The sequence below is a fragment of the Tympanuchus pallidicinctus genome, unplaced genomic scaffold (assembly GCF_026119805.1).
Source record: "Tympanuchus pallidicinctus isolate F22 unplaced genomic scaffold, pur_lepc_1.0 scaffold2, whole genome shotgun sequence".
NCBI lineage: Eukaryota > Metazoa > Chordata > Aves > Galliformes > Phasianidae > Tympanuchus > Tympanuchus pallidicinctus.
In genome coordinates this window covers 50,110,691-50,136,527 of record NW_026294721.1, presented here as the reverse complement: position 1 = coordinate 50,136,527, position 25,837 = coordinate 50,110,691, and the positions used below count along the sequence as shown (strand labels likewise).

At 38.4% G+C, this 25,837-nt stretch overlaps 1 protein-coding gene across 1 annotated transcript; it reads right to left on the bottom strand.

Annotated features, from left to right (window-relative positions):
* Positions 1 to 1,010: 1,010 nt before the first annotated feature.
* TRAPPC11 (trafficking protein particle complex subunit 11) lies at positions 1,011 to 25,700 on the bottom strand. Its single transcript, XM_052682613.1, has 29 exons — positions 25,397 to 25,700; positions 24,578 to 24,747; positions 24,094 to 24,164; positions 22,846 to 22,960; positions 20,939 to 21,038; positions 20,146 to 20,219; positions 19,839 to 19,935; positions 18,949 to 19,082; positions 18,470 to 18,617; positions 17,931 to 18,024; positions 16,597 to 16,676; positions 16,440 to 16,518; positions 16,285 to 16,339; positions 14,821 to 14,966; positions 13,310 to 13,371; positions 13,070 to 13,202; positions 12,294 to 12,424; positions 11,638 to 11,793; positions 10,268 to 10,455; positions 9,454 to 9,602; positions 7,861 to 7,982; positions 7,090 to 7,209; positions 6,669 to 6,734; positions 6,410 to 6,566; positions 5,301 to 5,409; positions 4,566 to 4,657; positions 3,558 to 3,691; positions 3,013 to 3,180; positions 1,011 to 1,958 (listed from the first exon to the last, which is right to left on the bottom strand). The coding sequence occupies exons 1-29, from the start codon at positions 25,598 to 25,600 to the stop codon at positions 1,914 to 1,916; spliced, it is 3,399 nt and encodes a 1,132-aa protein (XP_052538573.1). The 5' UTR covers positions 25,601 to 25,700; the 3' UTR covers positions 1,011 to 1,913.
* Between the last annotated feature and the right edge of the window lie 137 nt (positions 25,701 to 25,837).

The window sequence follows — 25,837 nt, the reverse complement described above, 5'->3', positions numbered from 1 at the left end:
CCCCTTCAGCATTAGTCTTATGAGTCAGTAAGATAGCCATCATTAATCACTTTTCAAGCATTTTTAGTAAGGTGGTTCCTGCTTTGTGCATGTTTTCACTCACATCAGTCATTTACATAGCATAAAAGGTGTGCCCAGTACTTTACAGACAACCAAGATGAAAATCTTTGCTTTGTAGAGTTCACAGCTACAATAAGATCACACTAAAAATGAAATACTATTTTTGCAAGTGGGAAAAAGAATAGAAACTGCAACTATGGCAGAAAAGTAATCTTTCCTCCAAAGCCTAAGTTCACATTTCTGTATTATTCTTTATACAGTACCAATTTTTTTTACTCACAATTTTAAATAACTTACTTGTGTAAATCATTGAAGACTTCAGTATCGGTGTAACCACAAGAGCATTTATGTCCTTCCCTTTCTCAAAAAAAAAATGTGCATTACTGTTTTGTTGTTAGGCTGTTTCAGGTGGTGGGGAAAAAAAGCATCATAGTTCTCTACTTGCATCACTTGCATCAACATGTCTGGTAAGAAGCAGTAGCATAGGTGCCAAAGTTTCTGTAATCTGATTGGTTTATTGAAAGGAAAAAAAACATTGCTGGAAATGAAATAATTTTTCCATTCCTGTCTTTTAAATAATGAGATAAGATACCTATTCCATGGATGCTACTTCAGCAAAAAAAATAAATAAAAAATGGAAGGTTTCATTTGTTCTTTCCAGCATGATTAGTCTGTCATCATCTTCTCTGAACTACTGCTTAACCACCTCATAATACAGCTCTACCTGTACTCTGCAGAGAAACTATATATGCTCAGTTATCTTTTCTCAGGATTTCTGAAGAGCCTACAATCCTTTCCCTGGTAAGGAAGATTTCCACACTTCTCCAATGCCTTTGACTGAGTATTAGAGCTGTTATCTTAGACTTCAATGCCACAAATGCATGTGCCAGCCCGTAAGACAGATCGCAAAGTTATGAAGCAATAGCTATGAAAACAGTGCAACTAACAAGTTTCAAAAGCACTCTGTTACAAGCTATTTATTAGAACTTCACTTTGACAATAAATAAGATATTCTCCAAGCAAAATGTCATTTAGAAAGTTAAACAACTGAAGTTTTCACAATGTTTGTTGTTTGTTCTTTTTAAATATGTACAGGATTTGTTGTATTTTAAACACCAGTTCATCTCAAGCTGTACAACAGTAGAATGTCTTTCTTTTAATTGACACAGAAGGGGGCTATTAAGACATCGTCAATCTGGACATGTGCAAAAATAATTCAAAACCACATTAAGATGAGGTTGGACAGTCCACCTGTTATGAATTAATGAATCTGTTCATTAGACCAGCTATTCTGAATTCAAACCCAGATGTATGGCTTACCCAAAAGAAACGCCTTTCAGATTTACCCTTTTTAACAACTAGCAAGCCACTCAATCCCAACAACACAAATTAATCACTTGTCACTCATATGCTACTGCACAACCTGTTTTGCCCTTCATGCAAATGGCACAGAGCACATTTTTGTAAAGGATAATTTTCAGTGTTGTAAAGTGCAAACCTAGCACTTCAACTTACTGTTAATTGTGAAAATGTCTTTTGGTTTTGGTAAAAGAGATTTGTATTTCTTCACTTAAACACTCAAGATACTTAATGTGCCTAGAAAGTAATACTTTTAAGAGTTTGACATTCAAAGTTACCTTCAAAACAATGTTCCTGTTAAAGCACCAAGTTTTCCCCATGTTTCTTCCTTAAAGACAGTCTATGAAAGACTTTTTTTTTTAATATTAGTTCTGTTAAGAGGCGTAATTAAAAATAATTCTTATGGTTTGATCAAAGCCATGTTTCCAAAGCAAGCATTATGTATTCTGTGCAACTTCCCATCTTCTTTAAGTGCAGAGGTGCAAGTCTTGAAGTTATGCAGCTGCAATTGAGTTTTCATCCGCTTGACGACCCTGAGGCTTTAAGAAAGAATAAAGACTGTTAACAGCCTTCATCTTCCACACAATTTATGAAACTAACTTCACAATACATCATGTGGTGCCACACTTGTGTGCTGAAATCAAGTCTATCCTTATTTGTAATGATTTCCAGAAGTAGCACAAATATGAATGACAACCAACTGAAATTTGAATTTGGCCTAATGAGCATTTTGTTAAGGCTACAGCTCCTTATAACTGCCCTGTTAAATGTCAAGAGCATCTCCATACACATTCAAACAACTTTACACAAGGCCTTGCTGATTAGAGCTTGGAGTACTTGAGTACTGCAGTATAAAAAGCTGATAATGTATAAAACAGGAATGAAACTGCAAACTTCTTGGAACAGTTTAGGCAAAATCAGAGATGGAGAGAAAAAAGTTAAAGAAAAAAGGAAGATGCACTCTTAAAACAAGGTTTAGAACAAGGTGTTTTGAGGCCCTGACAACTCTGAAGCAAAAGGATTAGCATTCTGAACCCTAAAGAGATTCAAAGGAATGGTGAGAACACTGCTTTTGAAGAAAAAAAGCCTCTTGTATTGACTTAAGACGACATCTCAACAGCCAATCTAGAAAAGCCACTGATAGGCAGAACTTCAGTTTTTACATGTGCTGTCAATCTCTTTTGGCTGAAATAAAACTGAAAGAATGCCAGGCCTGTGTCTTAGAAAAACAGGCTTACAGATGCCTGAACAAGTCCAGCTCTACTCATATAAACAAACTCTTCAAGTTCCTTGCTTGCTCAGAATCTGACTAAGAAGTGAATACAATATTCTTGAGACTGCAGCAGGAAAACATCAAGTACTAATTTTTTATTTTTTAAAGCACAAGATCCATTTGTCTTGATTAAGCTGTCTTCAGATCCACAATACTTAAAGAAAATCTAGACAGGGTGATTCATGAGAGGGTGAGAGGATATGTTTTCAGAAGTTTAGGGAGGTGTGGAGTATTGTGGTGTTTCTGAGCCTCAAATCATAGAGGTTGCTCAACCTCTATAACTTTAGCCTTTGAACACAAAACACTTCTCACAGTCTTACCTTTACAAAGATGTGTGTAGGTATGAATCGTCTGAGCAACTGATTAGTGAAGTTTGGGAATCGCAGCAAGTTAATATGAAGAGATGGTAACTGTTGATATCCAGCCATCAGAGGATAGAAGTTGTATAACACTTCCTGCTGCGTGCCAGGAAGGATTCTTAATCGGATCTTAAAAAGGAGAAAAAAACAAACACAAATAGGTAAGTTCTGTGGCAAACAGTTTACTATTTATGCTTTATTTATATGTTACTCCCAACCTCTGAGTTGGACAAAGTAAACTATGCAACTACTTTCCTCTTCTAGTTAAAGCTAACAACTTACAGTTCATAGCTAACGTGGTGTTTCAGTATGTGACACATAGCTCCTAATCAGGCTTCCATCTGACCTTTCTTATGAAGGAGTCTTCATGTTGTGTCTTCCAGACAGAATTTACCATACAACATTTGCAAAATGAATTTGTTATCACTGAACATCAGTGCAAGTGTAATCAACATTTTTCACTACTAGTGAAACCAAAAGGATTAGGAAATGTGACATTTTTATACCTGCTTAAGGCCAGAGAACATGAATGCGTCACTGGGTTCCATTGACACCTCTACATCCTGGACTAAATTGGTCTTATTTTGCAGGTGATATCTCACAGGGAGGGATTCTCGAACTCGACCAAATGATGGCAGATCTTTAAAAAGAAAGTAATCTCAAAGTTAAAAAAAAAAAAAAAAGCACATTTAAAAGTTTCACACACAAAAAAAGCAAGCCTAGAGAGCAGTGAAGATTTTGAAATGAGAAAGTAACTAGACATCTTCAACATTTCTCAAGAGATTTTCAAGGAAAAAAAAAAGGATCAGAACTTTATTTGATAGGTTTTCCATTTACTCAGTACCTAGTTACAAAGCTTCCTGACTGTTCACACTATTCAGGAATGCTAACTAAAAAAGCCACTTTGCTGCTGAGTATCTTCAGCTTGCCAAACCTATTAGATATTGTGATAGTCAAAATACATCAGGAAAGAATGACAGAAGATCAGTGCAAGTGAAAACAAAACAAAGAAATCACAGTAATTGTGTGTGTGCAATGAGCTCTGCACTACTGCTCTGCTCTTGTGCAGGTCGAGTGCCAAAAGAGAAACAGTTCACCTGCCCGTAAGCAGCTCCAGTTCTCCAGGCTGTTTCTTTCCTGGGAAGTGGCCACGGTGTGGGTGGATGGAACAATTCTTGCCAAAGGCATCAAAAGAAACCCTACTGGGAAGGCTGTGTCAGTAGAGGTAGTGTGGCCTGTGCTGCCACGCAATACAACTTTGTAGTCTTTTGAAACTGCACATTCACACACCTATCTTCCAATTTTTTCCTAAAACTGAGAAGTGAGAAGAGGGGCAATGCAATTCAAATAAGGCAATTTCTTTCACTAAGCCCATAGAACCCATCACCAATTTCCTGCCTTTTGCTACAGCAAATGCAAGGTACAAAATTTGATGCTGCAAAATGTAGCACTCATTTACCTGGGAAGATTTAAAACCTTTAGGCAGAACGTGTAGGTTACCAAATTAACATTACCTGTTTTAACATGGAGGGGAATGCTCTCTACAATCACGTGTGGCAGAGTGATGACTGTACTGACAACAGGTACACTTTCCACAGGTGAACTTCTGCAGAAGAAAAACAAACGTTTTGCAATGCAGTAAGTGAGCATGCTAAAGGATCACTACTTATACACGACTAAAACTAAAATTACAGTAATTTCAGTGGTGGAAAAAAAAAAAAAAATCCCCTTATATTTGTTTGAAGTGAACACAAGTAGTGCCATTGCATTGAGATAAAATAGCGAAAGGCAAGTAAGAACACTGAACTACTCTATGTTCAAAACAACGAGAAGACAGATATACCTGAGCATTTATCTTTGAAAACTGAGCAAATACAAACCCAGAGTCAAGGGAGGGAAAATAGTTTTCCCATTTTAAAAGTTTGTTCATTTTACTTTCTCCAAATTACCACTTTGACTTGGCTTCAGGTGAAATATTTCATGGTTAGTGAAAACAGAGTGGAAGGCTTTGTAATTGACCTAAGATCTTACAAAGAATAAAGCTTCATGGAACATTAAAACTATAACCACATAAAAAAAAAAAGTGAAATAGGTATTTACTCCAGAGCCTAACCAGGTTATTACTAAGATCTGAAGTCTAGACAATCTTTGTTACAGGAAGACTCAATACAAAAAAAGCCAAAAATCACCATCATTCGAAAATCAAAGCAGCTGACTGCTTCTCCCCATTTGGGCCAAGAGCTGCATACCTCTTCCAGGAAATGATATAACATCCAGTTGCCACTCCACCACTATTAGTAACTGGAGGACATCGCAGGCAAAAGCACTCACTGGCACTCTCACCTGTCTGTAAGACAACTATCAGCAAGATTTGGTTTAAAATCAATGCACAGTCAATACTTCAGACACCACTCATTAAGCCTAAACAGTCAGCATTGTACAGACACAAACATTCAGACAAAGGTCTGCAAATCTATACCTACACCATACACAAATTCAATAAAGACTGTAAAGTATCCCAACACATAAAAGGGTGGGATATACAAATATATGACAGCTTACTTTCTGGATTGCATTGTGAGGATTTTCCAGGTGGATACAGAACAAGTCTTTGCCAACTTAGAGTTCATTTTGCAATTGTTTTTGGCATGCAACAGATCAAACTCTATACTTCTCTTCCACAGAAGATTCCGAGACATTAGCATGTTTTAAAATGGAAAGCCAACACTTCTTCAATACAATTGATTTTTAAAAGAAAATAGTACTAAAAGATTACTTTGTTATTTGCTAAGTCCTGCAAGGGGAAAAAATATCACAACAATAAAACCGAGGCGCTGGATAGCTAGCATTTGAAATGGTTTGTACCTCCCGGCTGTTAGCTCTTTAGAGCAACAACTAGAGGCTTAAGCTGCCAGAGCTAAAGGTGAAATATCATACTCTGATGACTAATGGATCTGGGAAAGCCATTGATTTCTAGAACTACAGTCTTGCAAGCTCTTGAATATGTAGGTATGCAGCTACCCCAAAGTTCACAAACAATGGAAATATTGCCAATCTTTTCAAATGTATACCTGTTGTTTATCAGAAGTACTCACAGGTGCTTTCCCTTTTATCTCTTGTGCTTAGGATTTTGATTCCACCTATCAAGTTTTCTTAGTTGATCAACTGTGAAGCAGAACTACATTTTGAACCTAAAGCCATTTCAGTTGTGTTCTGGTAAGTGAAGAAAGTGTTAAGCAGCTACTTCTAGAGTTTGATCAGCAAATCCTGTTTAAAAGTCATCCACACTTACTTTCTACTTACATTAATATTAAAAATAAAATATCCTTGTGACAGAAAAGAACCTAAGAAAACTTACCATTTTCTACATAAGATTCCAGCTGATCTACGGAGGTCATGGAAGCTGACAGCTGTAGCTGGCTGGTTACAATAGTGAGGGGCCAAGGAGAGGCACTCAGGATGTCTGTCATCAGTAAAAATGGTATATCCACAAAAACTCTGTCCAAGTGCTCCAGCTGTCAAGACATACACAAAACCTGGCTATTTCTCACTAAACAGGGCGCAACTATTAGAAGTGGCACAATTCCGTAACACCAACAACTTCTCAGAACACATACCTTTGTGGAGACAAATTTGATGGCAACGTCAAAAGGAAACACTGTTTCTATAGTTACAGTTTCATCCTGTGTAGGTAACAAAAAGAGCCAGAGGAAAAGAGGGAGTAAGTTACATTCAGGCAACTAACATCAAAGGTTACTAATACAATTCTACTTTTAATCATCATCATTTTAAGTTCTTCCAGGGTTTTATTTTAATGTTTTATTTTTTTAATAGGGAATAAACAGCAGCTTTTTAAAACTCTGATTACACTTACAGAGCTGCTCATCCTAAATTAGATCAGTATGGGAATCATTTTGCCTCTCTAAGCCCCCATCTAACTAGATGCTTTTAAGGATCTTGGAGATACAGTAATAAAACAAGACATATTTTTAGCCTCAAGACTGAGCCTTCAGTAACTGGAGCATCTTTGTACCCTACCCGATGACATTTGCAGAGGATTTCTTTCCCTTCAACAGTAGTGTTGATCAAGTAAGAGACATAGACAAGAAACATCCTTGCACCAACTGTTCCACAACGAATGTATATTGGTTTTTCCAGCTGCAAAATGAAGGAAATATTATGAGCCATACTATATCTAGGATGCATCAGTTAGGCCTAGAACTGTCCAAAACTTTTGATCATCATCTCATCTGGACCAAGAGAGCAACAGTACAGTAAATGTTATTATAGATATTTTGATCGTTAACTATCTCCTAAACTGCATGATCTTAACCACAGAGTATAAGATCTTCATTAGAGTAATACAGCTCCAGTTGCTTCCCTATTGATCATCTGCTATTTAACAGTGCCAGAAAAGAACCATTCCCATGTAACATGATATACCCAACTTCTGACTAACTAGCCACAACCAGAATTTGGTATAGCATCTGCATATTTGACTCCAAATTGAATCACACTTGCCAATTATTATCCATTGCCCAGTAGCTAGTAAATTCAATTAACAGTTGAGATAAGCCTCCTTATTTTATATCCTCTCAGCTGTATCATCAATACCAGAATATGCCCTATTCCAGGACCAGCCAAAAAGGTGATCTAGTTGAAGGAATACTAAATTACAAGTACACATTGTGCAAACTATGCCATGAGCATTTCATTTAGCAGCTCAGAGAGAGGAAACTAAATACATTATGGAAGTCTTGCTCCCCATTTTCTTAACTGTGATATAGAAATAAGGTTGTAGGCTTTCACCTTTTCCCCTGGTTGCAGATCTCCTACAGGGATATCAGGAAGCAATGCAGGAAAGGAGTCATCACATGTATCTGTTCCTCGAAGAGTCACTTGAGTTTTCTGAGTCAAGTTGGCATCTTGCCCTAGGATTAAAGACAGGCTTACATATCTATACATCTCCACACAGGCTTACAATCACTGAAGCATATAAGCAATAACTAAGAATAGGACATTCAGCTCAGAAAGCAACACACTAGGAATGAGCATTGCCATTTGGTTGAGAGAAGCTTTCTGAAGTACAGACTGAAGGGATCTCTCTTTTTCTCTTTAAACACAGGGTTCACATCTTGCAGTTTTTTCCCCATTTTGTTTAGGCTAGAAGAAAACAAAAAAAGAAATCCTATCCACATATTCCCTACCATACACAAACACAACATGATCACAACTATGTGACCTAGCTTTTCTTTTTATTTTATGTGGGAAAAAAAAATTAAGTTTCACAATTCTGTGATTGTTACATTTTCAAAAGTACAACTTAATAGTTTTAAGTCCTTTTAAAATTGTTAAAATGCATAGATCTTAAATGCCACTATTCTTCAGTCAAGGCTTGACTAGAATAACAACATTACTGCAATCACATTGGATAAATTTCAAAGCAAAATGAGTCACATCTCGCAAAAAGATTTCAGCTGCAGAAAATATACTATCGTCACTATAAATAAAGTGTCAAATTCTAATTGCTCTTACTGCAAAATCAGCAAGCTCATAACGACCTTGTGCATCAAGTGCTAGGATTCACAATCAAAAGGGAGAGGAGAGGGGGGGAAAAAAAGACCAACTGTTACCCACTGCTTTAGGAACCAAGCCCAAATATCAACTAAGTTTAAAGAACACCCCACTGATTTAAAAGGGAATGTAGTTCTATTTCAGAGCACACATTGCATCCTATATGCTAATAGCTTAAGAAAATATTTTTGCCTTTTCTGATAACCACAGATAGGCATACTCATAATACACTTCTAGTCTTCACATCTTGAAAACTGCTAGTAATAGCTGTACCCAGCTAACTGAAACAATATTTGCATAGTTTCCATCTCACTGAAAGGAATATTGTCTTCTTCACTGCTCCCCAGACTTTGTGGGGGGGAGGGAGGGTGAAGGAGAGGAGGAGGAGGGAAAGGTAGTGGGGAAAGAATAAAACTCACGTAGACCTATTCTTAGAACATGTTCATCAAGAGCAGTCTAATGCTTACCCCTCCGCAAGAAAATAAATAAGAAATCTTGTAGGAAAATAAAAATTTAAACACTGAGCAAATTAAATAAGGGATTAGGAAAGAATGCCAAAGCTTCTATGCTCTCTTTCACTTCTAATACCCACCTTTCGTGAATGCAACACTACTGACAAGCAGAGGTTGAGATAACCATAACTGAATGAGACTGCTAGCCTTTCTTATCACTATTATCTCATCATTCCCAACACTCAGCTTTGGCTTGGCCCTTAATTACTGCAGGAGAACCATTTACTATAGGTCTCCTCATTGCATAAAAAAAACAAACAACAAACCAAGGAATCTATTAGGATACTGCTGGATTAAACAAAATAACCTGAAATACCTGGCTTTAAACCTGCAGTAAGCTTAACATCTTTGGCAACTGTCTCCTCATGTGACTCGATAGTCACAACCAAACAGTACATTTCATTAGTCAGGGCAGGAGGTTCATGACGAAGTTGAACAGAAATGTTAGGCACTCTAGAAATAATCCTTTAAAGAGAAAAGACTCAGTTATTGTATGCTTCTTAAATAATGAGTTTAAGCCTCCATTAAAAGAGATTGAAACAGCCTACTGTTCAGACAGTTCTGACAACTACAAGGCTATTCAATTAGGAGACAATACTACTGAGAAGCAGCACGATGGTGACAATTTTAAAAATACTGAGATACTGAAAATATATACTAAAAATACTGAAAGCCCACTAGAGAGCATTAATAGTTCAGATTTTCTGCCAGAAAATAAGGAAGCGCCCCCACCAACAGCAATCTGATTTCATTCTTTTGAATAGACATAGTTAGTGTTAGCCTAGATATTAATGATTGTTTTCCAACAAAAGATTCCTTGTGCATACATTTTTGTGAGTATGATGGCTTCTGGTTTGCACAAAAATGTCAAAAATCTGCCCAGAGTTAGGTGAGAAGAGGAACTAAAGCATATTTGGCATGATCAGAGATTAAGATAAGGTGTAGCTGTATCTCTAGCTATCTGGAAGCTCAAAAGTCATAAAGAATTAAGATAGTATCTATCTTCTGCCAGTTACACAAAGATCTATTAAGAAGTTCACACTAAGAAGTCCCAACAAGTACATGATCTTCTAGACAGTGATAAGGACTTCACAGAAGACCCAATGATAAGTTTTTCAATTTTTACTTACATTGTGCTTGCTTGAATAGCCAAACTATCCCAATGAACTTCATTGTCTGGGAGCTTCGGCCTCCGCTTGAAGGAACGTGCTGCTTGCAATGCTTCTTGAGACGAAGCAGCATCTCCTCCTCCTCCTCGCCAATTCAGAATCACACATCGGCCAGATTCACTACCCAAGATCAAATCCACAGAGGTGATCTGATAGATAAAAGTTTGAACACACTGTTAGCTTTCTAATGTTGTGATTTGAGATCACTCATTGTGATCCTACCAGTACTTGAAGGGAGCGTATGAACAGGAGGGGAAATGACTGTTTGCATGGGTTGATAGTGGTAAGACAAGGGGGAATGGTTTTTAACTAAAACAGAGGAGATTTATGTTGGATATTAGGAGCAAATTTTTCCACACAGAGGGTGGTGACACACTGGAACAGGTTGCCTAGAGAGGTTATGGATGCTCCATACCTGGAAGCATTCCAAATCCAGGCTGGATGTGGCTCTGAGCAGCCTGGTCTAGAGGCTGGTGACCCCACCCACAGCATGGGGGGGTGAACCTAGATGATCTTTGAGTTCCTTTTTAACTCAGGCCATTCTATGTTTCTGTGGTTGTAAAAACAGACTTCTAACATAAGTATTTTAGTTGTACCTATATATCACCAAAACACTTCCGGGGGCTTTGCTGACCGAAGTCACACCACCTCACCACCACAAAATTTTTATTTAATAAAAAAACTGTAGTGGAAAAGGATCCAGGCTCAAATGGGTGCAACATAGGGGCACAACTCCATAGTTGTGTGTAAATATATATAGATACACTTTTCTTAAAAAAGCAAGAATGATGTTGTATAATCAATGAATATCAAGATGTTATAATTATGAAATAAACAAGAGAGTTAGGCAAAGCAGATTATAATAATAAAAAGAGAATAGATAGAAGGCTTACCCCTATCCTGGGCTCAGTCACAAAACACCAGCAGAGCAGATCTCCAGAAGAGATCCATCCCCACTGGCAGCCAGCTCTTAAATGGGTCTAGGAGGGGTGCAGCCAGGCTCCACCCCTTCCTGCAGCACAGGTGAATTGCCTTCACTGTGCTCCATGGCTGACTCATGGCTCGCCTCAGGTGATCCATCAGAGGTTCAGGCCCTGACTCAGCACTTCCCACACAGATGTATTGCACATTTTAAAAGCCTGAAGTAATACTTAAGTTTTTTGTGTTTGTCTTGGTATTTGCAATTAAAGTTTTATACTTCCTTTTGACATTTGGTTTCAAGAACGAAATTCAATCATTTTGAACTGCAGTGTCACTCATAACTGATGTGAGATTATAGACATAGGTTTGCAGTTGTAAAAGTATGAAAGGTGTACAATAAATTGACAAACCTCAATCTTCTTTCCTACATCTTCAGTTTTTGCAACAAATTTGAATGCGAACTTCCTTGTTTTAGCAGGGACTAAGCACATTGGTCCTTGTGACGACTGTTCTAGAATATCGCTTTTTTGATAAGCTTCTTCTACCACACAGTACTGGTTGTAATCCTGTAGTGGAAGCATGGCAAATAACATTGGTAGTTACAGACTTGAGACATTTTAATGTTAGCATAGCAGACATTAATGCTCTGTGTTACTGGATAAAGCTATAATGGTTCTTAACGTCTCTCTCATTACTGAAGCTAGGCTTAGCAGGTACATCACAATGCAACTTCTTGTGAAAAAGCATCCATGATATTTCACTGGTGTAACTTTATGCAAAAACACCACAAGAAATAAGACATTAAAGTTTCAGGATAATTTTGAAGTTTTACAGAAGAACACAGATACTATAACTATTCAAACTGGATTTGGGAAGATAACAGAATATCAATATAGTAGTCAAAAGTGATAATGCAAAAAGAATAAGACATCTTCCCAACTGAACTTCTAACACAGGTTTTGGAAAGGCACTTCAAATAATTTTTCTTTGGCTGAAAAGGCTAACAGACAGTATTCTGCTCTTATCATAAGTTTCTCTCATTAAGTCAGAACTAAAATATGATTACCTGGTTATTGAAACTGATGCAGAGCTTAGAAAACCTGATAGGATGAGGACAGTCAGCTCTTAAGTAAATATCAAACTGCACAGGAACATCAACATGAAAACTTGGAGCGAGGAATTTTGCTTTGCATTGCACTAGAATTCAAGAAAAATGTTGTTAAACTACACCACTAAATTCCAGAAGCACTCTTTCCCCTAACAATTATTGAAAAGAATTGTTCTGCGTTTATGCAGACGTGAGGCAGGTTTGGCCACTTGCACTGTCACAGAAAGCTACTTGTCAGCACTTGGTTGAAACCGCTGCAAAGGGGAACAGAAGCAGATATTGAGCAGAAAAACAAAACCTGGACACTTAACTACACTTCTGCAGGTAATGCTCCCTCATGCCCTCTTCCCATGGAAGGCAGCGCTTTGAACACACTCTGCTTTTTCCTCAGAGTTCTGTTTCAAGAACAGAAGTCTGTCAAAAAACAGTTTAGTACTTCCGCCATGTATAAAGGCACAGATGGCCACAGCTGGAAACTAAGAGGATTTGTCCACCCACCACACATGAAGCTCAAAACAATTTTTTTCCAGTAGTCTACATTGAGAATGAGATCACTGGTCCTCCCATTGCTTCTTAGTCACTTAGATGAAGAACAGTAATGCTGGCAAGGTTTATATTTTTGCTGACTTTAATATACAGTGTATATTTCATCCTAATTAGTTGTGTCTTTGAGATAACTACACTCACATTTATTTTTAACTTCCTGTAAATTTGCTGGAAGACTCATTACTTACCAAATGGTATGAAATCTTGGACTTCTATTGTAAAAACATTACTGCCTGCCAAAGAAACACGGTCAGACCACAACTTTTGTGATGCTTTCACAGCAGCAGCATCACAATCAGGTTCAGGATCAGGGCTCTCATTCTGTATCCAGATAGGTTATAAACAACAATAAAAAAAAAAATAGGTTACCAAACACTGATCCCCTTCTTAAGAACATGTGAAAGGGTAATAGGAGATTTAGGGCTTACCATTAGAACTTTGATCAGATTTTTCTCTATTCGAGATTTCTGATCATCTTTAAGAGTAGATGCTAGCAAACAAAACAAAACAAAACCAAGGATTACAAACACAGAAACATGTTATTTTACTATTTATTTTCAACTTTAAAATAAACACTTCTTTTTACTTGGATTTTGGAAAAAATATTTCAAAAAATAAATCCTGCCCCCCAGATTTAATGTGCATCCACAAAGTACTTTGTTTTCGTAAGTTCCTCCATTTCAAGTGTTCTCACTTATTTTCATTAGAACAAAGTAAAATATTGTTTGGTTAGACCAGCACTTCATAACATTTCTTGGGATTTTCCCTTGGTAAGAATATCTACAGCTTCTTGTTACTGTTATTTAGAACAGGTTAAATAGAGAACAAATGTCTGAGAAGTACAAGGAAACTTGGATAAGATTAGAAACAGCAGCTCAAGGCAGTGACCAGAGGAAAAATAGACCTATTTAAAAATAAGTGGTCTTCCCTTGAAAAACAAAGGTAATTTTGTTTTAATTATTATTCCTTAATATCAAGCAGGATAGCATGCCTAGCTAAGAGAAGAAAACATTTCTACCACACATAACCTCAAATTGGTATTAGTTGGCAAATCAGGGCATGCAAGGGTTATTTCTGCAACGTCAAGTAGCAGCTATTATAAAAACCAGCTACCAAGTAGCTACCTTAAGCCACACTTTTTCCTTCAAAGATAATGCATGCATATTTTACCAGCAGAATTCCAGTAGAAGATTTGATGAGCATATTTGTCATTTTGAAGACCAGGAAAAAAAAAGCCCTGGCTTTGTTACTTAGTGGAAAACACTTCTCCTTTTAGCTATATTAAATTTCATACCCTCATCAACAGAACTCAGGGATTTTCTATTATTAACAATTTTAGCAATACAACTGCCAGCCTGAAGCAAAGCTCTGTGCCTCAGATACCCTGATGGGGTCTATCTGAATTCACTGAATTGTTTCAAAGGGACCCTAAAGACAAGTCTGAATATCACAGCTGTGCTGTGAGCAGGGTTGCCACCCACTAGATCAGGATGCCCAGGGCCACCATCCAACCCAGGTTGGATGAGCACCTTCAGGCATGGGGCAGCCACAGCTACTCTGGGCAATCTGTTCCAGTGCCACATCTCCCTCTGTGTAAGCAATTTCCCCCTAGCATCTAATCTCAGTTTAGTCTCTATTAGTTTAAAACCTTTACCTCCTGTCCTATCACTACCTTCCCTGAAAATGGGAACTTCCCCACCTTTCCTGCAGGCCTCCTTTACTTACTGGAAGGCCGCTATAAAAGAGCATGAAAGCTCAGTTTCCTGCATCTAAGATGAGAAATCAGCACAGGCATATATTTACCTATATACACACCCTTTGCAGTCTAACACAAAGCAATGTAAGCACTGTATCTGGCAATGCTTTGTCAGACTGCCACGCACGTATGGACTTCAATTTTTCTACACAGGCAAACTGAGTACATTTCTGAACACAGTACCTCTACCCAATAGTTCCAAAGAGTATGTTATATAATCCTTTATCTGGGCCATCAGGTATGAACACTTGAGAGCTGTCGTCAGGATGGAAGTGAGAAGAGTCCACCACCCTTCACTGCGATATTCACACATAACATAGTCTAACAGCCTGCAAAGTATTGAGAGGAAAAACAAATTACACACTCCTGTATTTTATGACACTCATTTATCATTAACATAAAAATTATCTTTACTAAAACAAGCACTAGATTAAATCCAAGTCAGCTACTTGTATATGGAAGCATATATCCTAGTAAAAGTTACTGTAAAGAAATACAATGCATGAACTTTCTATCTCAGGCTAGAATAATTTTCACAAGAAAATAGGAAGCCTCACCTGTCTTCACACAAAGAAATAAAATAACTGAACAGACAAGCCATAGTCTAGCACTGTATTAGAAACACACACAAGTGCTGGGTGCTCTACAAGCTTCCAGGAAATCAAGCCAAAGACACAGAAAAGCCCCTTTCCAAACTGAGGAATCTTAACATTCCTCATGCTGAGATGTTTATTCTTCTTTTCATGTCCAGCTCCCTTCAAGGGTTTCAAGGATCTCCAGCCAACATACACAAATCTTTATCAGGCAAACCTGGACATCATACTATAGCTTTAACACTGAGCAATTCTCACTTAATACTCACAATGCAGAGAAAGGATTTGGTTTAAAAACAGTTTCTGCATACCTAATCACAAAGGAGTGCCTGTTTAAAACTCATCCTTGTTCACACAAAAATCTGGCTTGATACAAATTGATCTGTTTATCCCACCCTATTTTTTTCCTTTTTATAGCTTCCAGTTAGCTAGTAAGAACACTAAGCATTTCTTCTAGCCCAAACTACTCTTCAGAATATGCGATCTTTGAAACATAAAGAAACATTAGGAGCTCCAACTTAATATGATCTTGGCTGTTTCCCCTTAAAAATAAAGATAAGGAACTAAAAAGACACCTTCAGAAAAGCCAGTAGCTGTACACCTCAGTACTAAACTTTCCCAGTCATTAATAGGAAAATGACACCAAAAGAATCTTTCTGCTATTTATCTTGTTACATCAAACAAAACTGGACTTAACTTTTTTTTTAATTATTTTTCTTAAAATTCTGTAATTTCAAAGTCCTTACTCTGTATTAATTCAATTCAGAAATCATTCCTGGGGGAGTGAAACAGCAATAATAAAAACCTGGCCACAAATGCAATTGTCAACCACAATTTACATTGGAAGCTATCCTATTCTAGCAACTGACTTATCACATCTGCTTTCCTTTCTGCAGTAGAAATTGAGTTGATACACTTCAAAGCTCATGCTTTGATTAAACACAGGTACTGGCAGCATCTCAGATAAGCTTCCAACACTACACCACATCAGTAAGACAGGACATCTCAGTGAGAAAAGTAACGTGTAAAAGCAGCAGTCAGGGAAGGTACTTACTTCAAAGCTTTGGCATAATCTTTAGCAAAGTAATATTCTTCACCCATTTGAACCACTGTTTAAAAAACAAATGAACAAGAAAGATGTAATCAGACTAATGCTAAAAGTCTTTGTAAAAGTGAATTTAAGAGATGCATCTGATTACTTATACTCACTCAAGTGACTTTTCATCCTTGGACATTTGTATTTCTTGAACTGCGCAACAGCATTACTCAACAGGGTAATTATTAGCTCCTGACAGATAAAATTAATATTGTCATACAGGTAATGTTAGAGTTATGTCAAAAAAGACTTCAACAGAATAACACTTACTGAATGAAGGATATTTCTTTCTTTCAGCTGGAGAGATAAGATCCCCATCTTCTCCTTTTCAGGATCAGAAAGATCAAAGCCTGCATAAGACAGTGAATAATCCATGACACTGGAGTTTTGTCTTCAGGCCTGAAGGGAACTATTTTTGTGGTGAGACATCTAATACAAGGTCCAATGCAAACACACTCAAATCCTTAAACATTCTGTTTCCTAGGAGATGGATACAACACTAAGGACTTATCTCCCTTGTTCTAGAAGACAAAGTGTGGATGAAATAGCTCCCATCTTGCTCAAAAGAAGTGGCCTGAAGCTACTAAGTTTTCCTGTTTTTGAGTAAGTTAACCAGGTCTTTAGACCACATTTATTAGTATTTAGCACATGTTAAAAAAACCTGTAGCTCTTTTCCTATATTATCTCAAGTAAGAATTCAAGCTCATATTTCAAGAGACTGCACACCCTTGCCTGAACCCGGAATCATAAACAGCTTAGCAGGTAAAGTTTCTCTTCATCTGAACTGTTTAACTCTGGCAGTATACTTCAACATTTTTAAACAGTAACACTTGAAGGTAGAACAGGTCATACTAAAGTACTTACAGAACAGGAAAGAAGAGGATAGTGAAAAAGTTACAGTGCCCAAAAGAAAGAGGAAGAATAGGAGACAAGACAGCCAGAGAGAAAAGGAAGGCAGCTAAAAAAATTATAATAATATATAAATAATATATATTATGCATGAATAAATATGCATATGTGCATGAATAAATATGCATATGTTTGGACTCCAGATAAAACTACTTCTTTAGCAAGAAAAAAAACAAATTCCCTTCTTAGAAGAAAATCTAGTCATGATATCCTCACAAACCAATTAAAAAAAAAAAATCACAAATATCCCAGAAAAAAAAAATCTACAGCTGACAAGAACCAATGGAATGATGAATTTACAGCAATTCAGGAACACTGTTACTTTTGCCAGTTCTCCACTGTCTCTTTCCCAGGAACACATTCACTGCAGCACACTGATTGCAAGTCAGCACTACAAACAGCAGCAGCACTTCAGTATGGCCTAAGCAGTTTTGCTGAATACCCGATTCTGCATAAGCCTGACATTCTTTTTTAAGTTTGTTAGAGAGATCAAACATTCACTGAGCTTCCAGTTGACATCTGGTGATGTGACACTGAACGTCACATCACCAACTAACACAACAGTGAGTTCTCAGCCCTACATCTTGCTCTGTGGAAAAGGGATTATGTGCTTATGCCTGTTAAGTTAGTTGGTAGTGCCAGTGAGTCCAAAAGCATTTGCCAGAACTCAACAGATACAAGACACCAAAACATACTTAATGTCCCCTGCCGCCATGGTCTCTGCCCATAGAAGTCAAGGACTCCAGTCTGTGTTTCCAAGGGATCCGGGTTGGGATATACCACAGAAGACTGTAAATTTAGCAAATATGGTCATAAAAACAGCTTTATAGTTTGTTTTAAAGCATTAAAAGTGTTTTGATGCTTCAGTATAGGCAGGCACACAAAAGGAGCTTCCTTTAAAACTTAACCTGGCAGTACACAGTAGTATTTTTATACAAGTGGAAGTATACTGGAAAAACAAAACAATAAGGTTTTGTATACCCAAAGATATTTTTTTACTATTTTAGACATATCAAAATAATTTGTACTAAGACAGTAATTCATTTGTTCATGATAATAATCTTACCAATATAAAATCTAACAAGTAATTGCTAGTAAGCATTTGAAAAGAAATAGTCTTTCTTTTTTTTTTGTTAGCATGCATTACAGAATATTCTGCTACAATTTGAGAATATAACATTAGGTAATTCACTACTTGGTTACCTGCAAAGCAGTTTTTCCCTTCCCAACTTACTTCATGGTTACAAAGCATACTCGCTAGCTGTTTCCGCTCCTGAGCGTAGTAGGCAGCTTGCTGGTAGTAGAAACCTGGATTCTGAGTTTGAATTGCTGTCAAGCCCAGCTTAATTGCTTCATCAAACAAGTCACCAAAAGCTTGAAACCTATAAAAAGATTTTTATAATTAAGTTTAGGTACAGAACAGCAACATGAACCAAAAGGGGCATTTCAGCTAAAAGTTCTGGTTAGTCTTAAGACAGACAATGTTTCTCTGAATTTTTGCATTTAATTTCCTACAGCTGCATTTCTGGCATACCCTGCTCTTTCCCCACGTAATGATAATCGATCCAGAACAAAATCAAAGCACACAGCTTTTATGTAAGAAAGAGGTGCACTTGTTCATAAAGAGCTCAGTTTATCTTACCCAGACAAAACAGTGAGCTTCAGAAAGTTATACGTAGGAGGTAAAACAAACATTACTAAGCAAAAACATACTGTTTAGACATCCAGGCAGCATGCTCAAAAGCCAGTTCAGCACTTCCTATTTTTTTCTTGCATAAGTCTATATGTTTCCTAAACTGAGCAATTGCATCCAGTGGAGTATTGTGTTGAAAACAGAGGCGACAGATCTAGAAGAAACAAAAACACAAACTATACTAACTTAATGTATTTCTGAAGAGTTCAAATAGCACAGGAAATAGAGGAAGAAAAACAGACGTAAAGTGAAACCCGAAGCCATGTGGTTCTCTGTTGCATCTAACGTTATCTTTGTTCCCTTCTCCCTCAAATAACCAATAGAAGAAAACTCAGCCAATTCAGAATGGAGCTGCAGAGTCACTAGAAAGAACATTAACTTTGCCTGTAGTCATTTCAAGAAGGAGAGGTGGAATTTGATGGAGTCCAACCTCAGGATCATTTAGAATGGTATAAAAGCCTCACTTAAATTTCCCCAGAACGTCAGCAAAGTATGATCTGATTCTTAAAGGATTACTTTACTTTCCACAGAAGGAATAACTAAACTACTGTGGTTTAAGTTTATAACAAAAATACTCAAGAAACAAGTAACTCTTATTTTCATGCCCCCTGCACAAAGAAAGAACTAAAGGTGTCCAGTCTTCAAAATGACAGCATATCAAATTAACTGTAAATCCTCCAGATACTCATTTTTAGTTAAGGATCTTTTTGTGTGGAATTCAGTCTTTGCGAGTCTGAGTGTAACTTGTGCCCCACTGATGGCTATTTCTAAACTACCTCCTTAACAAAACAAACAAAAACCCCACAAAACAGAACACTAAAAGGTTTATACATTAAAGATGCACTAAGTAATTAAATTATTTACTTATTTTAAGTACAGGCTGTCAAAGATGAGAATGAACGCTTGTTACCTTGTAGTTTATAAATCCTGCCATGGTCTTGATTTCCAGCATGTTTGTTTCATGAGCCCTCAACTCATGTACAAGATTATATGCAGTCCTGTAATTCCTAAGTATAAATACTTAAATTAGAGTTAATTCATACAAGATAATACAATTCAAGAACATGGTTACTTACATCAGAAAACAGTGTCCTTTCCAGTTAAGAAGGTATCCCTTACACATTTAACTCGTTTTGCATTAGAGAAAGTATCCAATGCTAAGCTACAGGCGGATAATTTGGGGCTGAGAGGATGGGGGAAGACTACACAAGCCTTACTTGAGAGCATTCTGCGTATCCTGTTTCAGCTCACTGAAGAATGCTATTTTGAACTGGTGTCTAACAAAGAGAAGCTGCAAAACACAACCAGCATACATCATTCTCAGTCATCTGAACATGTCTTTTAACTACAAATCAGATACAGTTGATAGTTTCAGAGGTTTACAGAACAGAGCTACTGGCTTTAAAGACTGCCTGTGCAATTATTTCCTAGTTCTCTGTGCCACCATGACACAGCACTAATCAGTCTCCAACAGACTGAATCTGCACTAAGCTTCTCACCCTGGAAAAGGAGAGAAGCTTTGTAACACCGTGTTTGTTCAGAACATGACTGTTGGATCCCAGCTTCCAAATGAGAAAGAGGGAGGCTGGCAACCTCAACAGCAGTTGTGCACCTAAGTAAATATTTGACAATTAAAAAGCAAAAGCTAAACATAGAGTTCAAGTTTGAAGCTGCTAAGGATATAACTTCCCACTTGTTAAGACACTACATTCAAATTGGCTAAATCATATACATAGTTGTTCTTTGGAAAATTGAGAACTTCATTTTTGAGCTATGATTCTTTCTTCAAGATGCAAGGAAGACAAAAACTGCAGCAAAACCAATCAAAATCAAAGTTTATCTTACAGAAAAAAAAGCCAATTAACTTGCTACACTAAGAGAGAAAAACTTTTAAATTGGATGGAGGCAAGGAGCGAAATAAAAACGTTTAAGCAAAAAAAACAGCCCTTATTTTCCTGTTTCAACGTGCAATTCAACTTGCATAATACTGCAAAAATGGAGTAACATTACCTGGTGAGTGGTTTTGTTCAAGAATTCCTTATGAGATTTGACTCTTCGTATTTCTGTATAATAGTAAGTCTGTGCATGCTCATAGAACGCGTTTTCCAATCTGCAACAAAGTTGCTCATAAGTTTCACTGTTTCTCTCACATACAAGGAATCTGAGTAACTTCCCAGTAAGTTACTTTAAATCATGCTCATGCTAAGCTTGGCAGAAATAGCTTGAAATATTACTACAATCTTCTGTAAGTTACCACACACAGTAAGTGCACGCAGATGAAAACTCTTCACACAAAACCTCACGGAGATGTGGCACAAAACAAAGGAGCTTTGAGAGTTTCATGTATTGATTTCTAGCACAACAATCTCTGATATTTAAGGTGAGAAAGTCCACTGATAAGCTGTCAGGATTTTGCAAGGCAATAGAAAATGGAGATCCCTCAGTCAGAGCAAGCAAACCTTGCAGAGGCTCCTGAGATAAGGAGGTCAAAACATTTATTGTCTGGGCTAGATGGGGGAGGGACGAATGGAAGGCAAAATGTTATACAGGCTAAGAAGATTATGAAGGCAAAGACCAGGTCAAACTTGTGTCCACAAGATAAAGAGCCCAATGACAAGTCATGGGGGAAGAAGAGAGACAAAAAGGCCCAGAGCACTGAATACAGTACGAGGTGAAAGAGGACTTAAGTATATGCTGCATGATCAGGACAAAGAGTAAAATCAACCAGAGGAGAAAAAAATAAAAAAATAAAAATCAGAGAACAGGAAAGAAATGCATTCCATAGCAGGGCCACAGGTAGAGAATAAAGGATGAAGTACCAGACCTGTGATTTAGCTGAGAAGGGATGACTGCAGGCTAAAGGAGATCCCACCTCATGTTCTATGTGCCACACAACAGAGAGGATAGGGATAGAAACAAAGCACTGAACAACTATAAGTTCAGACAAAAAAAAAAAAAGGAAAGCATGATAAATTATAAGTGCCTAGCATACTTATGTTAGCACCGTGTAGCAGCTGTATAAGACAGATCAGCCCACAGGGAGAAGGAGAGTCTTTTCTTCAAAAATAAGTATATTTTACCACTACAAAAAGTGTCAATACTACTAGAATCAGAAACTCTGTACATGAATATATAAACATTAAAAAAAAAAAAAGTTGAGTATAATGAGCTGTTAATCCCTAACAATATAGCCCTACTTTCAAAAAGCTGGGAATAGTAATGAATTGCCTTGGTTTGAGCTTGTGTTTTTAGACTCTCTTCCCTGTTCTGTTTTTGTTTTGTTTTGTTTTTTTTTTTTTTTTTTTGGGTTTTTTTTTTTTTTTTTTTTTTTTTTTTTTTTTTGTTTGGTTGTTTGTTTTAAAGGTCTTGGTAATTTATTTGAAGCTACACACTCTGTATATGTTAAAATAAAAAGTGTGATGAATGTAAAGAAATGACAAAGATAGTATTTGCACTCAAAATTACTACTTGGTACAAATACCAAGATATCTATGCTGCCAGGAAGTGGAGGTGGGGAGGAGAAAAAGAAGTGCAAATATTTGCTAATAGAGTTACAACTAACAAAACATTTGAGGGGAAAAAAAAGATCAGAATCAGCACTGATGAAAACATGAAAGAAGAAGAAAAGCCTGCTTTCCCTTTATCTGACATGAAGAGGGGAACATCTTCAGATACTTAACGATATTTCTTTGGAAGCCCACAGAGCAACATCTCTGACATCACCACTCAACCCCACTTAGAAGGGGGAGATCTGTGGGATTCATCAGCTTGCAGAACAACGGGAAGAATTCCAGTGAACAGATGAAACACACAGTGCTGCTCTACAGCAAGCATGCCAGACAGCCATCATCTCAGCCTGTCAACTCTCACCATCTCCATTGCCACACAGAGCAAAACAGTGATTTACAGTCGCTTACCTTATAATATAGCCAACAAGATGATCAGTGTGTGGAAGCACAAAGAGGGATTTTCCAGAAAGGTCACAAGCATTACATAAAGCTGCTGCCCTCTCCGATGCAATAACGTCTTCCCCTAGCGAAGGCAAGAAAATCACAGGTAACACTATGTGGTGTTGCAGTGTCAAGTGACCTCCAAAATCTCAATCAGTGCAAGGTACAAGAAAATCTAACAAATTCCTTCTTAGTTCTTTCTGAATGCTTCATCCAGGGGACCACATTACACAAACCTACTAGGAGTGGTTTATCTAGCACCAAGGTGTAAGTATGACTATTCCTTTCCTTAAATTTCTGATCTGCCTCATAGAATTGAATATCTTCTACCTTAAATAAAATAATGGCTTGCCTGACACTGCAAATATGCACCTAGAGCTGAAACAGTGGTTCTAGAAAAACAAAAAATTAAAACACATCAAGTTTCACTTCGACTCGTGTTTTTCCTCTACATTCCCTGCTTTGGATCTTGACATTAAAAGGCTTCTTCAGTCCAACATAAAAAAATTGGATTCAATTCAAAATTGGATTCTCTGGATTCAAATCCAGAGAAGAGTAGCAGCCATCTGAGAAATATGACGACTTCCCCACCACATCCAAAGTTGGTGTAGGAAAGGATCATTCAAGATGTGACTTCCACAGCATTTACCTCTTCCAAGGAAGTTCTTGCACAGAGAGGAGAAACATAGCAAGCAGCAGAGATGGCTGGAAAGAAGCTTTATATTTTGCTTAAGTTCACTAAAAAATGGCACTCAAAGAATACTCAACAACATACCAAGCACAAAAGCACTACCCAATGCTAGCTGAGAATGTATGCATGAAAAATCACAAGCTGTCTTCTCTCATGCTTCAAAGTTTCATTGATTAATACAGAGTTCAACTAAAGGTTTCTGCAATTACCCTCAGCTCTCAGCCCTCTCATTTTTTCTTGATCTCAAGTAAGCTTTAAAATACAACTTACTATGAAAACACATTGTTGTGGGTACTATACTAACAAACCATTTTTGATACACAGTATCAACAGATGGGACAGATCTGAGAGTAAGTAATTAAGGATGAAAGTTCCACACATTTTTCAACTGCACTTAGCAGCCTCAATGTATTTTGTGTTCAGATGACATCATATCATGAACTGCAGTTAACAGACTACAGTCAGCTCAGTCAGCCTTTCTGAAAAATGAGATCATTACAATTATATACAAGGCTTTCTAGTACCTGGAGGTAATGGAGTTTTTTTCTGAATCAGGACGACAGCAACTTTTGTATTTCTTCCTTGCAAACTTTGCCTACAATAAAAATAACACAGCTCATTAAGGCTTCCCTTCATATTTGTGAATAATCAGATAAAAGTTCCATTTCAGTCTACACAGAAGCAATGAAAGCACCCTACATAAGAATTGAACAGAATACACCACATCATCGACAGAACATGGTGCTCACCCCTTCATCAAGATAAGCATAATTGTATTGAGTTTAGCAAACAACACTTCAGAAGCTGTTTTTACTTAAGTACTTTACCAAATAAGCCATACAAAAAATGCCTTTACTTGTAGCTGCACATTAAAAAGCAAAAGTCAAGATTCCCTTAATTTGCATATAAGAAGATTATATATGTAAATGTTTTACAGCACAGAAAAGACTCCACAATTTACACTTCACCAAATGCTTGTAGCACCTTACAAAGGAGATGGAGCACTACCTGACAATTTCAACCCGAGTGGCACATTCTGACTGCTTTTCTTTCCACTGCGGTTCATCCCAGTCCAGTTCATAGAACACCACCACAAGTGCAGGAACTAAATTCAGGTGTTTGTTCATCCAACCTGTCTTCAGGATCCCTTTTGGAATATACCACTCGTAGGAGGTCCTCTGAAAATATTGAGGTGATTAGAACAGTCTACTAAAACATTCATTATCTGTTTTAGTATAGGGGAAAAGAGGAACTGGCAGCACATTCTCGGCCTTTGAGGCTACGTTTCCTAACTTTTCTTTACAATCCTTCCCCTCAAGCCTTTTCTTCCTATCAAGTAAGACGCACCTCACCCCCCAACAACAGGGCCCAGCACCAAGATAGCACCCAACAAATGACAACAGGTACCAGGCAGACTCGGCAAAAAAAGTTAAGCACCGAATGGTGGAAGCATATAACGGTTTGGGTCGGAGGGGACCTCAAAGCCCCCCACCCCCTGCCATGGTCGGGTGCTCCCCACCAGCTCGGGTTGCCCGGGGCCCATCCAACCACGGGCACCTCCAGGGATGGGGCACCCACAGCTGCGTGCAGCAGTTCCAGCACAGAACGGCCTCTTGGCATCCAATCCAAGTCTCCCCTCTTGCAGTTCGAAACCCCTGGAGCCGTCACTACGCTCCCCGATGAAGAAGGGCCCTCCCCACGTTTCTGCGAGCTCTCTTTAGGTACCGGAAGGCCCGGAGCCCTCTCTTCTCCGCACCCAACAAGCCCTGCTCCCTCAACCTGCCTCCACGGGACTCGGCCCTCGGATCGGCCCCGGCCGCTCGCTACCTTCGTCCGGCACTTGGGGTACTCGTGGTCGCCGGGCAGCACTTTGAAGGAGATGGGGACGCGGTCGGCCCTCCGGTTGGCGCAGAACGCGTCCCACACGGCCCGGTGCACGGCGTTGTACACCACGTCCAGGCCGGTGAGGGTAACGAAGGCCATAGGCCGGCAGCATAGCTCCACCGGCAAGTCCCACTGGCTCGGAGTCATCCCGCTCCCCGCAGCCCCCGGCCGAAGCTGGAGGCCGGAGCTGCAGCTGGCCGCCCGGCAGCGCCGGCACCAGCGACGACCACGGGAGGTGGGGCGGGTCGCCGCCTCAGGAAGCTGGTGCCGGCCGGGAGACGGACGGCAAAACTGACCAATCGGCGCTCCCGCGGCTCCGCCCGGCCGATCAGGGAGAGCCCGCCCCCGCGCCGGAGCCAGTCCGCGAAAGGAGGAAGAGACGAG

Bases quoted from the DNA above. Each gene is read 5' to 3' on its own strand.
- TRAPPC11 (XM_052682613.1), bottom strand. From the start codon at position 25,600: ATGACTCCGAGCCAGTGGGACTTGCCGGTGGAGCTATGCTGCCGGCCT. The intron at 21,039-22,845 runs GTAAGCGACTGT...ACTTTGTTGCAG, and splicing joins CTTGTTGGCTATATTATAAG to ATTGGAAAACGCGTTCTATG. The intron at 10,456-11,637 runs GTTTGTCAATTT...TTTATCTATCAG, and splicing joins ATGTAGGAAAGAAGATTGAG to ATCACCTCTGTGGATTTGAT.